General features: G+C 51.8%; 1 protein-coding gene across 1 annotated transcript; it reads left to right on the top strand.

Annotated features, from left to right (window-relative positions):
• The first annotated feature begins 4,243 nt into the window (after positions 1 to 4,243).
• UNC5CL (unc-5 family C-terminal like) lies at positions 4,244 to 10,399 on the top strand. Its single transcript, XM_039242603.1, has 8 exons — positions 4,244 to 4,643; positions 5,167 to 5,467; positions 6,164 to 6,426; positions 7,055 to 7,156; positions 7,439 to 7,506; positions 8,329 to 8,429; positions 8,612 to 8,725; positions 10,195 to 10,399. The coding sequence occupies exons 1-8, from the start codon at positions 4,247 to 4,249 to the stop codon at positions 10,397 to 10,399; spliced, it is 1,551 nt and encodes a 516-aa protein (XP_039098534.1). The 5' UTR covers positions 4,244 to 4,246.
• Positions 10,400 to 15,021: the final 4,622 nt, after the last annotated feature.

The raw sequence follows: 15,021 nt of genomic DNA on the forward strand, positions 1-15,021 counted from the left end.
CTTCAGCCCAGTCAATAGCCTCTGGCCGGGGCAGCCACTCACCAGCAGAGGGCACTGTAGGGAGGGGTTCACCTGTACCCAGGTTTTCTCTTTCTCTGTCTCCTCCCTCCCAGACCCAGACGGTTAAGTACTCTGACTTCTGGGATCCTCAGCTACGCTACTACCGCACCTCGGCTGGACTTTGCCAACAGACAGGGACAGACTCCCCCACCCTTCTTTAGGTCACTGGGAGGGAGGACTTTGCCGGGAAGCTCCAGGCCACTCCTGCCCGGATTCCCCGCCCACCTCCACTTGTCTGCTGGCCCCGTGGAGTCTGCTCTGTTTCTCAGAGAAGGAACTGCTGTTCCTGAATGAGCCGGCAGCCTCTGGGAGCACCCACACAGTAAGGTGAGCACCCCCGAGGCCGCCGGGGGTGGGGTGGGCATTGCAGGGGAGCCACCGGGGGCACGAGGGAGGAGCCAGGCCAGCTGAGCCAGCCCTGGCAGAGTGTGGAGAGCCTCCACTGGAGGGGGAGAGGGGAGAGGGCAAGTGCCCAGTGGGTGTGAAGACCTGGGAGATATGCACTATGGAAATGTGTTCTACGCTGAAGAACATTGCCCGTGACAGGTGTGGACTCATCGATCCTGGCACTTTTGACATGCTTGAATAGTGAGATCTATCAGGGCTTGAGCAGACATGGTCAAGGCCAGTGATGTGGGAGAAGGGTTGAGAGTTTCCTCGAGGGAAATGAGGAAAGCTTTGCAGCAGGAGTCCCCAGATCTTTGTAGGGGAGGAGGAAGCTCCCTAGAGACAGGTGATGGCGGCATTCTAAAGGACCCGTATCTTGGGGACCTGCTACCCAGGATGAGCTGGGGTCAGGAGCAAGGCAAGCTGGAGGCACGGGTACTAAGGGGTCAGGGATGGGCTTGGGCAAGTCCAGGCTGCATTTAGTTGGTTACCCTGCTGGAGATTCAGAGCCCACCTCCTCTTGGGATTAGGGGGAGGATGGAGTGAGGGCCCAGCAGCTTGGAGAGCTACGAGCCTGGGAGAGAGGTGGCTGATCTGGGGGACAGTTAATGAGTAGGCTTCTCCAGGCTTTGGGGAGAATATGCCAACTTTTCCAGGTTGGAAGCCTGGGCAAGGAGACTCTACTGTGCCACCCAATGGGGCGGAGGGGGTTTGGACTCTGGTCTTTGGAGGCCCCGGCAAGATTGTTGCTACGGAAACAAAGCAGAGCCCCTCCTTTCTTTCATGTTAGCTAGCCCATCACCTGCCATGGGGCCCTTCGTGAGCAGGGGGCGGCAGGAGCATTGCTCCCTATGGAACCGAGGATATGCCTTTCGGTATTTTTATTTATTTTGACTTTATTTGTGTTCCTTTCTCTTGCAACTTCATGCCGTCTAGAAGCGGAAAGGAAGAGAGGCCCTGGGGGAAAAGAACGGGCCTGGAGAGAGAGGTAGTATTTCTGGAACACGGCTGTCATTCTTGTTCATCCTCCCCTCTGCATTCACTTGTAGCTTAATAACCTCCCATACATCCTCACCGTGGGGAGAAAACTTGGCTTCCTTATCTGTGACATGGAGATAAAAATAACACCTAGCTCAGGCTACTGTGAGGATCAAATGAGTTAGGCCCCACAGAGCGCTCTAACACGGTGGTATAGAGTAAAGCTCCATAAAAGTTAGCTGTTACTATTGCAGTTATAATTCCAATTATCTTTAATGCGTAAGAACCGAAAGGAATGGATGCGCCATAAGGGGAGGCTGGCTGCTCCAACCCCCCTTTCCCACCAGATTGGGGGCCCTGCCAGCTCGCCCGCTTCACTTGTGTGCCCTGCAGGAGGCTTAGCTGGAGCACTTTGTCTGCAGGGTTGACTTTTAAGGCAAAGGGAACAGCGTCACACCTTCCTCCCTGTCCATGTTTTCAATGAGGACACGGGGGTGGGGGTAGATCCCACCCCAGTCCTTAACCCTGAGAATACAGAGGAGTTTCTTCCCCTGTCTGGGAGAACCTAAGGAAAGGAGCTTGGGTTTCGTGGGCCCTGAGGAAGGAAGGAAGGGGGGCAAGGGAGGGGCTGGGGTCTGGGGGCAAGGCGCCAGTGCTGGGCTGGGGCGTGAGTGAAGGGGCTGGGGAGGAATGGATGCCAGAGACTTTTCTTGCACAGACCCTGGTGAATCAACCACAGGGAGCTCCAGGACTTTGAAAGAAGCCATTGTATCAGAACTCAACTACAGAGTGAATGAATCACATTTTCTCAGGAGCATCTTGAGAACTGCGTAAGACATCTGTCCTCTTTGTCAGGACTGAACTTCCCGCAGTGTGTGGTCCCTGTATTCTGAGCACCAACCCGGTAGGGGTGGGAAAAGCACGCGTGACGGCATGTAGTCAAGGGTTGTTCAGTAATGTGGGATGGCAGCAGGGAGAAACTTTGAGGGGTGAGACTGTCAAGGGTGGGTGAGCCAGGGGGAGGCGCTGCGGAGCTGGAGAGGGTGTCTAGGTGGGTGGAAGAGGCAGGTGGGGAGAGCAGCAGCAGGGAGCAAGGACCAGAGGCTGGAACCAGCCAGGTGTGAGGCTCACCGGCTTGCAGGAGTGCAGGGTGCTGGAAATTAAGGGAGGAAGAGGCAAAGTATTAGCAGGAGGCATACTGGGGAGCCTCCTGAAGGTGTGGCATCCTTATGGGGAAGCTGCTAGAAGGCCCAGGTCCTAATCCTAGGCCCTTGCTGGTAACCGGGTGAGCAGGCAGTTAAGTGCTTTGGCCCAGCCTCAGTCCAGCCTCACTGGAGGCTCCCACTTTGGTTTTTCTGTCTCTTTTTTACTTCCACTTTTGACTTTGTTACCCCTGTTGCATTTCACATATCCCCGTGAGCCACCTTTGGACCTTTCCGGTAGCAAGGGCGTGGTGGGGGTGAGGGCGTAAATAAGGAAATGTATTTGGGCAGTGTTTTGTCATCTCCAAATGCTTTTCACATGATCTCATGCTATCCTCACAATTGCTGTGCTCTCAGAGGTAATTCTTTTTTTCACTTTAGATAGCTTGTAAAAAGAATTACAAAGTTAATATAAAAGGCTCGGGGTGAAAAATTCAAATACAGAAGAAAAGAGTTTGAGAAAATGGAAGGTCCTCCTTTCCACCTTCCACCCTCTTAATTTCCTGTCTCTTTCAGTAGTGAGGGGTGGGAATAGTTTGGGGGTGTATCCTCTTAGCCCTGCATTTTCCAAGATAGGAGTCACCAGCACATGTGGCTTCTGAGCACGTGAAAGAGAGCATGTCTCAATTGCGATGTGCTGGAAGTGTAAAATACACACGGATTTCAAAGACCTAGTATGAAAACTGAATGTAAACTATCGCAATAATTTTATATTGATTTCCTCTCAAAATGATGTTTGGAATGTACTGGGTTACATAAAATATATTATTAATATTAATTCCTCCTGGGCTTTTTTGGCCTATGAATTTTTTTAAACGTTTTTATTTATTATTGAGAGACAGAAAGAGACAGAGCATGAGCAGGGGAGAGGCAGAGAGAGGGGGAGACACAGAATCTGAAGGAGGCTCCAGGCTCTGAGCTGTCAGCACAGAGCCTGATGTAGGGCTCGAACCCACAAACCACAGGATCATGACCTGAGCCGAAGTCAGATGCTTAACCAACTGAGCCACCCAGGGACCCCTTGGCCTTTTTAATGTGGCCCCTAGAAAGTTTAAAATTACATTTGTGGCTTACATTGTCTTAACTGCAAAACACTGCCCCAAACCTTTCTCTGTAATTGACATATACACACCCATAAATATGTATCCGTACTTGTGTATAGTTCTGTGATCTACATTAATGAGATCAGAGAATGTTTACTTCTCTGCGACTTGCTTTTCCACTTAAAGATTTCTCTATGGATCAAGATGGATATTCTGACAGTTGCAGAAACTAAGGCACATTAAGCAATATGGCAAACTCTCTCAGCCAGTGACCAAGGCGGCATTTAAATTTACATCATGTATCTCCAAACCCAAGCTCTTTCTGCCTCAGAGGAGTTTAATTTGACGTAGTAGGCCATGGGGAGTGATGGTAGGTTCTTGAGTAAGACACAGATGGGTGAGGTTCTGTTAAAGGAATTGATGGAGGAGTCACTGCAATGAAGACAATCGCAGCCACCTGGGAGCCAAGTCTTGGCCTCCATGACATTGAAAAGGTTTACTTGGCACTGACCTCCTTTGTCCTTCAGGTCCTTGGCCTTGGCTGGCCCAGGGGTGCACGGGGGCTGGCAGCATCGAATGACTAGGTGGATGTGCTCCCATGAGTGTTCCGTCCAACCCATCCAGTTCCTACTGCTGGTGGGGGTCCCAGTGGCGAGTGCCCTCCTTCTGGTCCAGTGCCTTCGATGGCACTGCCCTCACTGGCTGCTGAGGGCCTCCTGGAAGCTGGATAACCAAGGGGAGCCAGTGTCCCATCCCACTCCTCTTCCAGAAAATGAGTCCCCAAGGCAGTGCCCGCCAGCCACGCTGCCGGAGATGGCTGCCTTCTACCAGGAACTACACACACCCACTCAAGGCCAGACCGTCGTCCGTCAGCTGATGCACAAGCTGCTGGTGTTTTCGGCTCGAGAGGTGGATCACCGTGGCGGCTGCCTGATGCTCCAAGACATGGGTATCTCTCTGCTCATCCCGCCAGGTAACAGCACCCTCTCCCTTCTCAGCATGTAGTTGTTCGATGCACATTGTACAAGAGCATCGCACCTATGGGAGCATCATTCATAGACATCTCCGTAATTTTGAAAATTGTTTACATCTTTAGTATGACTTTATTGACTCCAAAGATGGATAGATTACATATTTTTATGACAAGTGCCTGACAGGTAGAGGCAAAGTGCCTGGTAGTAATGAACGGTGTGTTATGACAATTCTCAATAAAGGAAAGTGTCTGGAGCAAGAGCACCTTTTGCAAATGTGCAAATTCCCGTAAGTCCCGTGTGGGCTAGCGCCAGCCCTGGAAGGAAGGAGGGTGACTTGCTGAGGATTACACGGCAGGCCAGCTCACAGTCTTTCTCTCCTTCCACACTGCCTCACCCTGGTCTTGGCTAGGCACCCCCTCTCTTTGGCTCTGGTCCACCCCCTCTCCCACTGTGGCCTGGCCCCTCCTGGGGTGGCGGTGTGCCTGCCTGTCAGGTCCATCTCTCAACTCTTGTTCTCCCCAGGTGCTGTGGCTGTGGGCCGCCAGGAGCGGGTATCGCTGATCCTGGTGTGGGACTTGTTGGATGCCCCATCGCTGTCCCGAGCCCAGGGGCTGGTGAGCCCTGTGGTGGCATGTGGCCCCCACGGGGCCTCTTTCCTGCAGCCCTGCACCCTCACGTTCAAGCACTGTGCCCAGCAGCCCAGCCATGTACGCACCTACAGCAGCAACACGACCTTGCTCGATGCCAAGGTCTGGAGGCCCCTGGGACGGCCAGGGGCCCACAGCTCCAGGGATGAGTGTCGCATCCACCTCTCTCACTTCAGGTAGGCCTGTCGGCCTGGTCTTCCTGCCCATTTTCTCTGTCCGCCTCATCTTTATCTCTCTGTATAGAACAGCCCCTTGATCTGTTCTGGATGGCCCACAAATCCCTTATGCCCCTGTATCCCATCCTGGTCCCTCTGTCCTAGTGGGTAGCGTAGCTTGTCTCACACAAACCCTGTCCAGGACTACGGGGTCTCTCTGCCCGTCTAAAACCACATCCCTAGCCCTCCGTCTGGAAGGGGCCTGACCCATCCCGGCTCTGTCACTCTAAAACTGTCTCTACCCTGCATCCCTGTTCACAACTGTCCCTGACCCATCAGAGCCACCTATCCTCTCCAGTTCTCGAGAACTTTCATGTCTGTCCTTAGCTCTGTCTTTCTAGCATCTCGGGCTCTTCTGCTGCTCCTTCCCACCCCTGAGCAGAGCAGGGCCAGCTGTGTGTGGGCCCCCGCACAAGCATTGTGGCCTGGATCCCACCTCCCCGCTCTCCAGTGCTGGAGGATGCTTACTGGCTCTTCTCCCCACTTGGAGATGCTCACTGCGACCTGACTCACTTTTCATCCCCCCACCTGCCCGACTACCCGCCACTTCCTCCCTATCCATGTCCTAGACTGCTCTCCTTGGCTCCTAGCGCAGGAGGAGCGTGGCGGCGGATGCACTGGGGTCCCAGCCTCTCCCGTCACCGTCTTTCTCTGCAGCCTCTACACCTGTGTGCTGGAGGCCCCCGCGGGCCGGGAAGTCCGCAAATGGCTGCAGCTGGCCGTGTTCTGCTCGCCGCTGGCGCCGGGACAGTCCCACCTGCAGCTGCGCATCTACTTTCTCAACAACACGCCGTGCGCCCTGCAGTGGGCCATGGCCAACGAGCAGCCCCACGGCGGGCGCCTGCGTGGGCCCTGCCAGCTCTTCGACTTCACGGGGGCCCGAGGGGACCAGTGCCTGAAGCTCAAGTACATCTCTGAGGGTGAGGGAGGGAGGTTGGGGGGGTTAAGAGGGAGGGGTCGGGACCTCCCGCTGGGTAGAAATCTAGGACCCACAAGTTCCTTTCAGAGACTCCAGGGCAGGCAACAGCTTCCAGCGGACCCCTGGGGTCTGCAGCTGCCTCCAGGAGCCCCAGGCCCCGCCCACTTCCGCCCTCTGCGGCCCGTTCAGCCGTGGCCCCACCGAGGGAAGACAGGATGAGGCAGGGAGGGGCAGGGCGAGGGGAGGGGTGGCTTTTATTGTCCCACCTGGCTGGGGCCAGTGTCTCAGGAGGAGTCCTAGCCTCCTCTGCCCTCCTTCATCTGTGGCACCTGCTGGTACACTTGCTCGCGGGGCCTGGGACGTCTGTGTGGTTTGTGGACAGATGCTGCTTCTGTGGAAGGTGGGAGGCCTGTGTGCTGTGTGTGTAGGAGGTGTGTGGTGCCAGGGGAAGGCTGCTCGCAGGGTCCCTGTCCAGGCTCGGAGGACCCCCATCCACTTGAGCCCCACTCCTGCTTTCGCTCCCTCCTCGTCCCTCACCACGGCACCCTGCGCGTGCCACAGACTAGGACTCCGGCAAATACCTGTGGAAGACCTCATTTCTGAGGCCCTCCGCTCTGCTTCCTCCCCAGGTTGGGAGAATGTGGATGAGAGCAGTTACCAGCTGGTTCCCCATCTCCACATCTGGCATGGAAAGTGCCCCTTCCGTTCCTTCTGCTTCCGGAGGAAAGCAGGTAGTTCAGGGGCCCTGGCCCAGCTCCTGCCCTGGCCCCTCCCCTCCCCTTGCCCTCACGCCTCTGCAGCTCCCCATTTGGTCAGGCATGCATGCAGACCTTCTCTAAGGTCTGTGAAGAGCCACATTGATCTTTGTGGAGAGAAAGATGGAGCGTCCTGCCCAATGTCTCCAGATTTCCAAAGCCTTACTGTGGAGTCCCCTTCAGGTCCCCTTCAGGTCTCCTGTCCTCTTATGCCAGGCCTTTCCCTCTCATGCCTGCCATGTCTTCCCCTCTTTGTAGCCAATGAGAATGAGGACTGCTCAGCGCTTACCAATGAGATCATTGTCACCATGCACACCTTCCAGGACGTGAGTTGGAGCTGAGGGGCAGAGGGGAAGGGCAGGGCCTGGGGGAGTCCTGGGCAAAGTGGGTGAAGGGTCTGGTGCGCAGTAAGTATGGCCCCAATCACATAATTCAGCAGGTGGTTGGCATTCTTCCAGGGGCTTAGACCACCTGGCCTCTAAGCTACCCTTTATCCCTGACTCTCTCTTATCTGTCCATGGATGAATCCAGTAGGAGGGTAAAAGAACCAAACCCTAGATTAACCCCTTCTCTTGGCCCAGAGGGTCTTGGGCATCAGGGAGAAGTGGTCTCTTTCTAGGTTGACTATATGCATCTGAGAGATGATACTGTGTATCTTCGGTGTGGACCGTGGCCAGGGAGAGGATCTCGAGTAGCTTGGATGGGACTTAAATATCCCACTGTTCTAAGGAGGAAGGTTTGAAGAAATCAGGGTTGACAATCTTTGGGGAACCATGGTGGCATCTTGGTGGAGAGTAGGCAGATGGTTCTCAGGTCGTCCCCTGCAAGGAGGAACCAAAGGCTGGAGGGAAGGAGACACAAGTGCCTGAGTTCAGGGCCCCTATTTCTGGAAGGCTTTCCCCTGCCCCGTGACCTCACCCAGACTTCTCCTGGTATGTTAGGATGTACCGTGTTGGGTCTCCATGTCTCAGCTCCCAGAGAGCTCAGTAGGGAAACTTAAAGTTGAAAGTTCTGGGGCCAGGGAAGCAGAGGATAGGGGGTCCTGGGGTCTCATGGTAAAACATGAGGAATGGAGGCAGGTTCCCCAGGTTCATTCAGTGGATGTCTCATGATCCCTAAATGGGTTCCCTGACCCTCTGTTGGCTCAGGGCATGGAGGCCAAGTACATGGAAATCCTCAGATTCCAGGCATCAGAGGAAGAATCCTGGGCGGCGCCACCCCCTGTCTCTCAACCACCCCCATGCAACAGGTGAGGTGGGGTCGCTTGGGCTGCTGGCTGGGGGACGTTTGGGATTCTTGCCCCAATGCCCGCAGGGGGCGCGTACACAATTCGTGTGTGTGTGTGTGTGTGTGTGTGTGTGTGTGTGTGTGTGTGTGTGTAACGGAATGGGTTTCTCTGATCCTCCCCTCTGAGGATGCTCTCTGCCCCAGGCTGCCTCCAGAGCTCTTTGAGCAGCTGCAAATGTTGTTGGAGCCAAACAGCATCACAGGCAATGACTGGCGTCGCCTGGCCTCCCACTTGGGGCTCTGTGGCATGAAAATCCGGTAAGATGGGTAGGCTCTGTGGATGGGAGAGGAGGGGGCGCTGGGGTGGGGGGCTCCCAGGATACCTTGAGGACTGCGGCACAGATAAGGGAGCAACCTAGAGGTCGGAGAATGGCTACTCCCACCCTGTTCCCCATGACAGAGCAGTTCTTTTTATTTATTACTGTATTCTCAGTACCTAGAATGATGCCTTGGCTTATAAGTGGGTGCCCAATAAGTACTTAAAAATGAATCAATTAACACATAAATCACTGGGTACATACTGAGTGCTTGACATGCTGTGCCCTGAGGGGCAGAATACAGTCTATAAGGTAATGTATATAAAGCATGTAATTGAGTGCCTGGCACATGTTGATTCAATAAGTGTTTGTAGTAATGGGGGGCAATGCAACCATGGTGTCTGTCACTGGCAATCAGTAGGAGAACAATTCTGAGCTAAGCTCTGGAACCCAGACTATGAGTGCAGTGGTCAGGAAAGACTTCCCCCAGGAGATGGGACTAGAACTGGACCCAGCTGAAAGCAGAGTGGATTTAAAAACCACCTATCGATTAAACACTTATCAAGTACCCTCTCTGTCCTGGAAAACTACGCTAAGCATTGGAACACAAGATGACGGAGACCTGGATCCAGCACCCGGGAACTCCTATTACAGTAAGGGATACAGAGAGTTTAACAAAATAAAGGCGAGGGTTCCTTGGGCCTTATCGTATGTGTCCAACATTGCATAGCACAGTTGAGAGCAGAGACACAAAATAGCTAAAGCAGGAAGAACAAAAACATGTAGCAGCCATGACCAGAAGTCTGCACTGGGTGGGGGTGTGTATGTGTGCAGAACGTCTCCGCTACCTAGCAAGTGGGAATTAGAAAAGGCTTTTGGGAGGAGGTGGTAGGCAAGGGGGGAACAGCCCTTCTGTTTGGAAAGAATAACTGGCCGTGAGTGTGGTGTGTGCAAGGTGGGAAGGGGATAGACCCACAGGAGGAAGGTTCAGGATGGGGGCTGGGAGAAAAGGGCAGAAGGAAAGGGCAGCGCCACGTTGTGGAGGAGCCCAGAGTCTGGAGTATGGGCTTGGTTAGTACCCGTGAGAGAGACTCTGAAAGGCTTTGGAGCAGGGGAGGGTCATGGTGAAGCCATGGTTTAGAGCAACTGTTTCCTGAGTGGTGGGCAGGATGTGGTGACCCGGGAGAGAGGGAGGGGAGAGCGTGTTTGGGGTGGGGGGAAATGGAGAAGGCAATGACAGAATGTCAGAGCAGGAAGCAACCTTAGAGGTCCTCTTGTCCAAGCCCTCGGTGAAGGAGGAGGAAAATGGGGCCCAGAGAGAAGTAGCCTTTGAGCCGGGACAAGCTCGGATCTCAAGGTCGGGGGCCCTCTCACCGCCCGGGGGGCCCTGGAAGGCAAACCAGAGTGGGATGAGGGCCAGGGCAGGGGGGAGGGTTGGATCTGGCTCCAGTGCACGCTCCATCCCCCCAGGTTCCTGTCCTGCCAGCGCAGCCCGGCCGCGGCCATCCTGGAGCTGTTTGAGGAGCAGAACGGCAGCCTGCAGGAGCTTCACTACCTCATGACCGTCATGGAGAGGCTGGACTGCGCCTCCGCGATCCAGAACTACCTGGGTGGGACGCAAGGCGGCGGGGGCGCCCAGGAGAACCAGGGCCTGGAGTTGGACGAGAAGCTCTGAGCGCCCCCAGGGCGGGGTGGGGACCTTCCGCAGCACTGTAGGCACCCGACCCCCCCCCCCCTGCCCCGCGACACCGAGGGAGCACGCGGCAGGTGCTTCTGGCCGTGCCCACCGACCTCATCAGAGCGCTCAGATGGTGCATGAGACCAGCTTCTCTGGCGGAACCCCAGCGACCCGCTTCGTCCTGTAAACAGGTCCCATCCTGGCCGGCAGGGGGCGCAGGAGCCCAGGAGATGGCCCTGGCGTGGTCGGCCTCCTGGAAGCTGTTGCTTAAGCAAGTGGACTGTTAGGCTGCCCTGTGGGCACTCCTTGAGGATTGGCCAGTTCACAAGGATTTGCTGAGCACTTAGTGATACTCAGCATCAGACTGGGCATCACGGGGAATCCTGGGATGGAGGAGATGGGGTTTGGAGCTTGATAGACCCACAGCTCTCTTGTGGGTGTCAAGATGTGCTCATGGACTCAGGGCCAATTCCAAATCGGTAGTGCTCTGTGGTTAGGGCATGTGGGCGTGCTTTAGGAGCTGAGAGGGGAGGGGGCGGGGCGTGGGCTGGAGCTGGAGAAGTCTTCATGGAGGATGCTGGAGAAAGGAGAAGGGGTTGGGATGAGCAAAGAGTGGTTCAGCCGTCTTTGGGTGGGGATAGAGGATGATGGTGGCTGGACTTACAGTAGGAGCCAAGGGTGAGCATGGGTGTGAGGGGAGGGTTCAAGGTCAGTCATGCTTGGCTGTTCACCTGTCTCCTTTGCCTTCCTTTTGTCTCTCTATCTTCCCATCCTTGCCTTGTCTTCTCTCTCTGCCATTATCTCCGTCACAAAACATCAAAGCTGAAAAGAAACTACAAGGTTAACACTTGTGCCCAAGCTTTTTACCTCTTTATCTGGAACTGTGTGAGTTTTCAGTGTCTCTGACTCCATTTTGCTGTCACCATTTTCTGCAGTCGCTGCATCCCTGAATCTGCCTGTTAGTCTCTGTCTTAGCATCTTTTTTGCCTCTATGGAGTCGCTGTGCCTGCCTTTGACTTGTTTCCTTCACCCTCTGAAACCCTCAGTCATCTCCCCCCGCCCCCCCAGGCAAGTGTCTCTGGGCCAATGTTCTGTATCAAAAGCAATGAAAGGACCCTGGGCTATCCTACGAATGGGGGTGGATTTTACCCTGTGCGTCAAGATCCAATTTAGTGTCAAGAAATAAACGATAGGGATTAAAGAACACGCCATTCAGAGGTAACCTGTGCTCAACACCCCATCTGCCTGCTGAGTGACACTCACACCAATGTGCAGATTTGTGCAGTCCAACAGACATCTAATGAAAGCTGCATATTTAATTCTGTGTTTTCTAATAGTCACACATGAAAAAATGTAAAAAGAAACAGGTGAAATCAATGTTAATAATATATTTTTTAACCTAATATGTCCAGAATATTATAATTTCCACATGTAATTAATATTAAAATATTAATGGCATCTTTTACATTCTTTTTTTTTCATAAAGTATTTGGAATCCAATAGGTAGTTTACAATCACAGAGCATCTCAACACGTATTGAACATGTGCTAAATTTTTGTTGGAAATATTTGATCTATATTTAGCCTTCATAAAATCTACTGCTGAAAAAGTACATTTACATAACATGTTCAACAAGCTAAAAGTTTTCCAAAAATGGAAATGGATATACATTTTGAAATTTAAATCCACTGAAATAAAATAAGATAAAAGTTCAGTTCCTGAGATGTACTAACCATAGTTAGAGTGCTTAGCAGCTATGTGTAGCTAGTGGATACTGTAATGAATAGCACAGGGTCTGGATTATAGAATCACCTGGGCATAACTTTATAGTGTACTTAACTGTTCATTCATTCATCCATCAAACATTTACTGAACACCTTCCCTGCACAAAGTGTTGTTTATCAAAATAAACATGAAAACAAAATAAACATGAAAAAGAGCATACTTGTGCCATAGGAGCCCCTGGGATGGGGGGAGTCAGAGAGAAAGGACATCCCCCACCCCCACCCCCATCTGCACCTGACTCAAGAAGGAGATGGGGGATTAGGCCTAGGTAGACACCGTCTGCTGCAGGAATGGTAGAGAGGTCTGAATTCCAACTCGGGTGTTCCTGGCTCACCCAGCACATCAGGTCCCTCCACAGTTGCTAACAACAGCATCCACTCTGGCTGGGGATTATAGACGCGGGATTTTATCCTAAAGGATAAACAGTCATTGGAGGGCCAAGCAATAGGACTGAGGTAATGTTTCAGGAACCATACCCTAAACTCTGCTGTAGGACCATCCCAAGGGGGAGAGTGGCATTTCTAGGGCTACTACCACTGAGCACTAGGTAGCAGCCACTTCCGCCAGCACCGCCGCCACTTCTGAGTTGGGAACCAGACCTTATCATTGCCTCAGATGGCTGAGCTTCCACTGCTGTTCATGTCAGTACACGTGGAAGCTTCACGTGCTACTCGCTTCTTCACGCTACTCTTCTCTGCATCAGATCTTGTTGTGCCCGAATCACGAGTCCCCAGTGACCTCAGAAGCCAATACCGATGCAAGAACAAAAGGGTCTTTATTACAAGCTCGAGCAGGGTCTCACCCGCCTACCGACACAGCAGCAGCAGCAGCAGGGGGGAGCCCCGAACAATAGCGAACAGGGTTTTTAAGGGGTAAGGGATGGGGGTGTTACAGTACATATGTTGTACACCAATCACATTTGTATAACACCCTGGCAACAGCTTCGACCATTCAGTACCTGTGAAGTGTCCGTTACTTTTGGTGGAGCCCCAATCATGGCCCTCTGAGAATCCTTTGAAAATGACCAATTATGAGGTGAGTTAGGCATGGGGGAGCAACCCTTGTCTCAGCCCGCAGGAATGTTACTGTCCTCCTCTCATTGGCTAATTGGGGAGGGGTTTCAGCCTTGAACAATCTGCAGGATTTTTTTATAGACTGCTGCTATGTGCAGCCCGAGGTTGCTTTTAATGGGGGTCTTAATTTTAAAATGGCATTATTTAGGCTCTTCAATCTTAAGTGGGGACATCAGGCTGTCAGAACTCAGATTGTTTGCTGAATCCTAGCTGCAAAGGAGTCTGGAAATTTGAATTCTGATTTTCCTATTGGAGAGGCAGGACTCATTACAAGCAAATATTCTGAAATGTGGAAAAAAGCTACACGAAAGTTGACGGGCAGCTGCGAATACAACAGATATCCACTATGGTGTGGTTAATGCTGTGGTTCCAGGCAGCAAACTCTCTTCATGAGAAGAGTCATGGTACCTGCGTGAGTCTGTTGACCTCAAGGGCCTTCTCAATAAAGCATGACAGCACATATCCCTCAGGATGGCTTTCATGCCCAAATTTGAGTCTGTGGTTTAGCATCAGACCTTGACACATTTCATGAGTATGTAGCAAAACTCACCAACAGTGGTAAACTGATTCATTCCATACCTTCTATAGCCCCATGTGCTATCCTATAACTGAAGAGGCTGAAAATTGAACATACATTTCCCAGACACCTTGGAGGACAGAGATCTAGGGATGTGGTACATTTAGGTTGTGCCAATCAGCTGAACTCACTCAAGGTTTTGATATGCCATTGGATAATGTTGAGAGTTGAATAGGATATGGAGATGGTGGTTATTCTGAGGCACTGAGGGGACCAGGACTCACCTGTTGTGGCAGCTGCTGGTAGATTTGGTAGATTCTTCAGTGGCCTGGTTCTCTGGTGTAGTGTGGGGCTTCAATACTGGAAGTCCTTCAGCTCCTCTAATGAGTCTGTGGACTATCTAGACTCTGTAATACATCGTTTTATGCTTAAATGAGCTAGAAGAAGACTCTATAATGTACAGCTAAGACCCCTATCTAATGTGCCAATGAACCTGTCTCTGGAAAGACTGTCCCTCATTCAGTGATTATATCCTTCCTTCTTTGCTGGTGTCAAAGGGTCTATTGTCTCATGAGTGAGAAGTAATGGAGATAATAGTTTTATTAAAATGTCCTTACTTGGAAAAATAAAAAGGTAGCAATCGTTTGTTGATTTTTCCTTTCCCAATTTAAAAAACAAAACAAAAATGTTCGTTAGTGTTTGAAATACAAAAGCTTTGGAATACTCTTTTATGAGAACTGTCATCCTTATTCATCCTTTTTAGAGTCTTACACAGGTATGTTTATTCACCTACTTAGTACATATTTGACTAGTTATTATGTGCTTTGAATCATGGTGGTCCCTCATTTATTTTCCTATTTGTAGTTAATCTTTCTCATACTGGCCTTACTCTAGCCTATGCCAAGTTCTTGTTGGTAGAGATGTATGGCTCCTGGCCAACAAAAGCTAACATCAATAGTAGCTGGTTAGTGTCATAGTGTCATAAAGACATTAGCCCGAGGACAGGAATATGCTTTAAATTAGCTATCAGCCAGGTGGGAATAGATTTGTTTTCCTAACAAACCAGGAAAGATGCAATCATAAAATTGAGAAGAATATTTAGGAAATGCTAAAGTGGGTAAATAAGGGATTGTAGAAAAGTTCCTTAGTAAGGTAGAAAGTAGAGATGGGGATAAGGAAGGGTTTAACACCTGATCCAGGGAAGGGCCAGCCATTCTGTCCCTGGAAATCCCGCAAAACCATAA

Source organism: Hyaena hyaena, unplaced genomic scaffold (genome assembly GCF_003009895.1).
Source record: "Hyaena hyaena isolate Hyena2069 unplaced genomic scaffold, ASM300989v1 scaffold_211, whole genome shotgun sequence".
Lineage (NCBI taxonomy): Eukaryota > Metazoa > Chordata > Mammalia > Carnivora > Hyaenidae > Hyaena > Hyaena hyaena.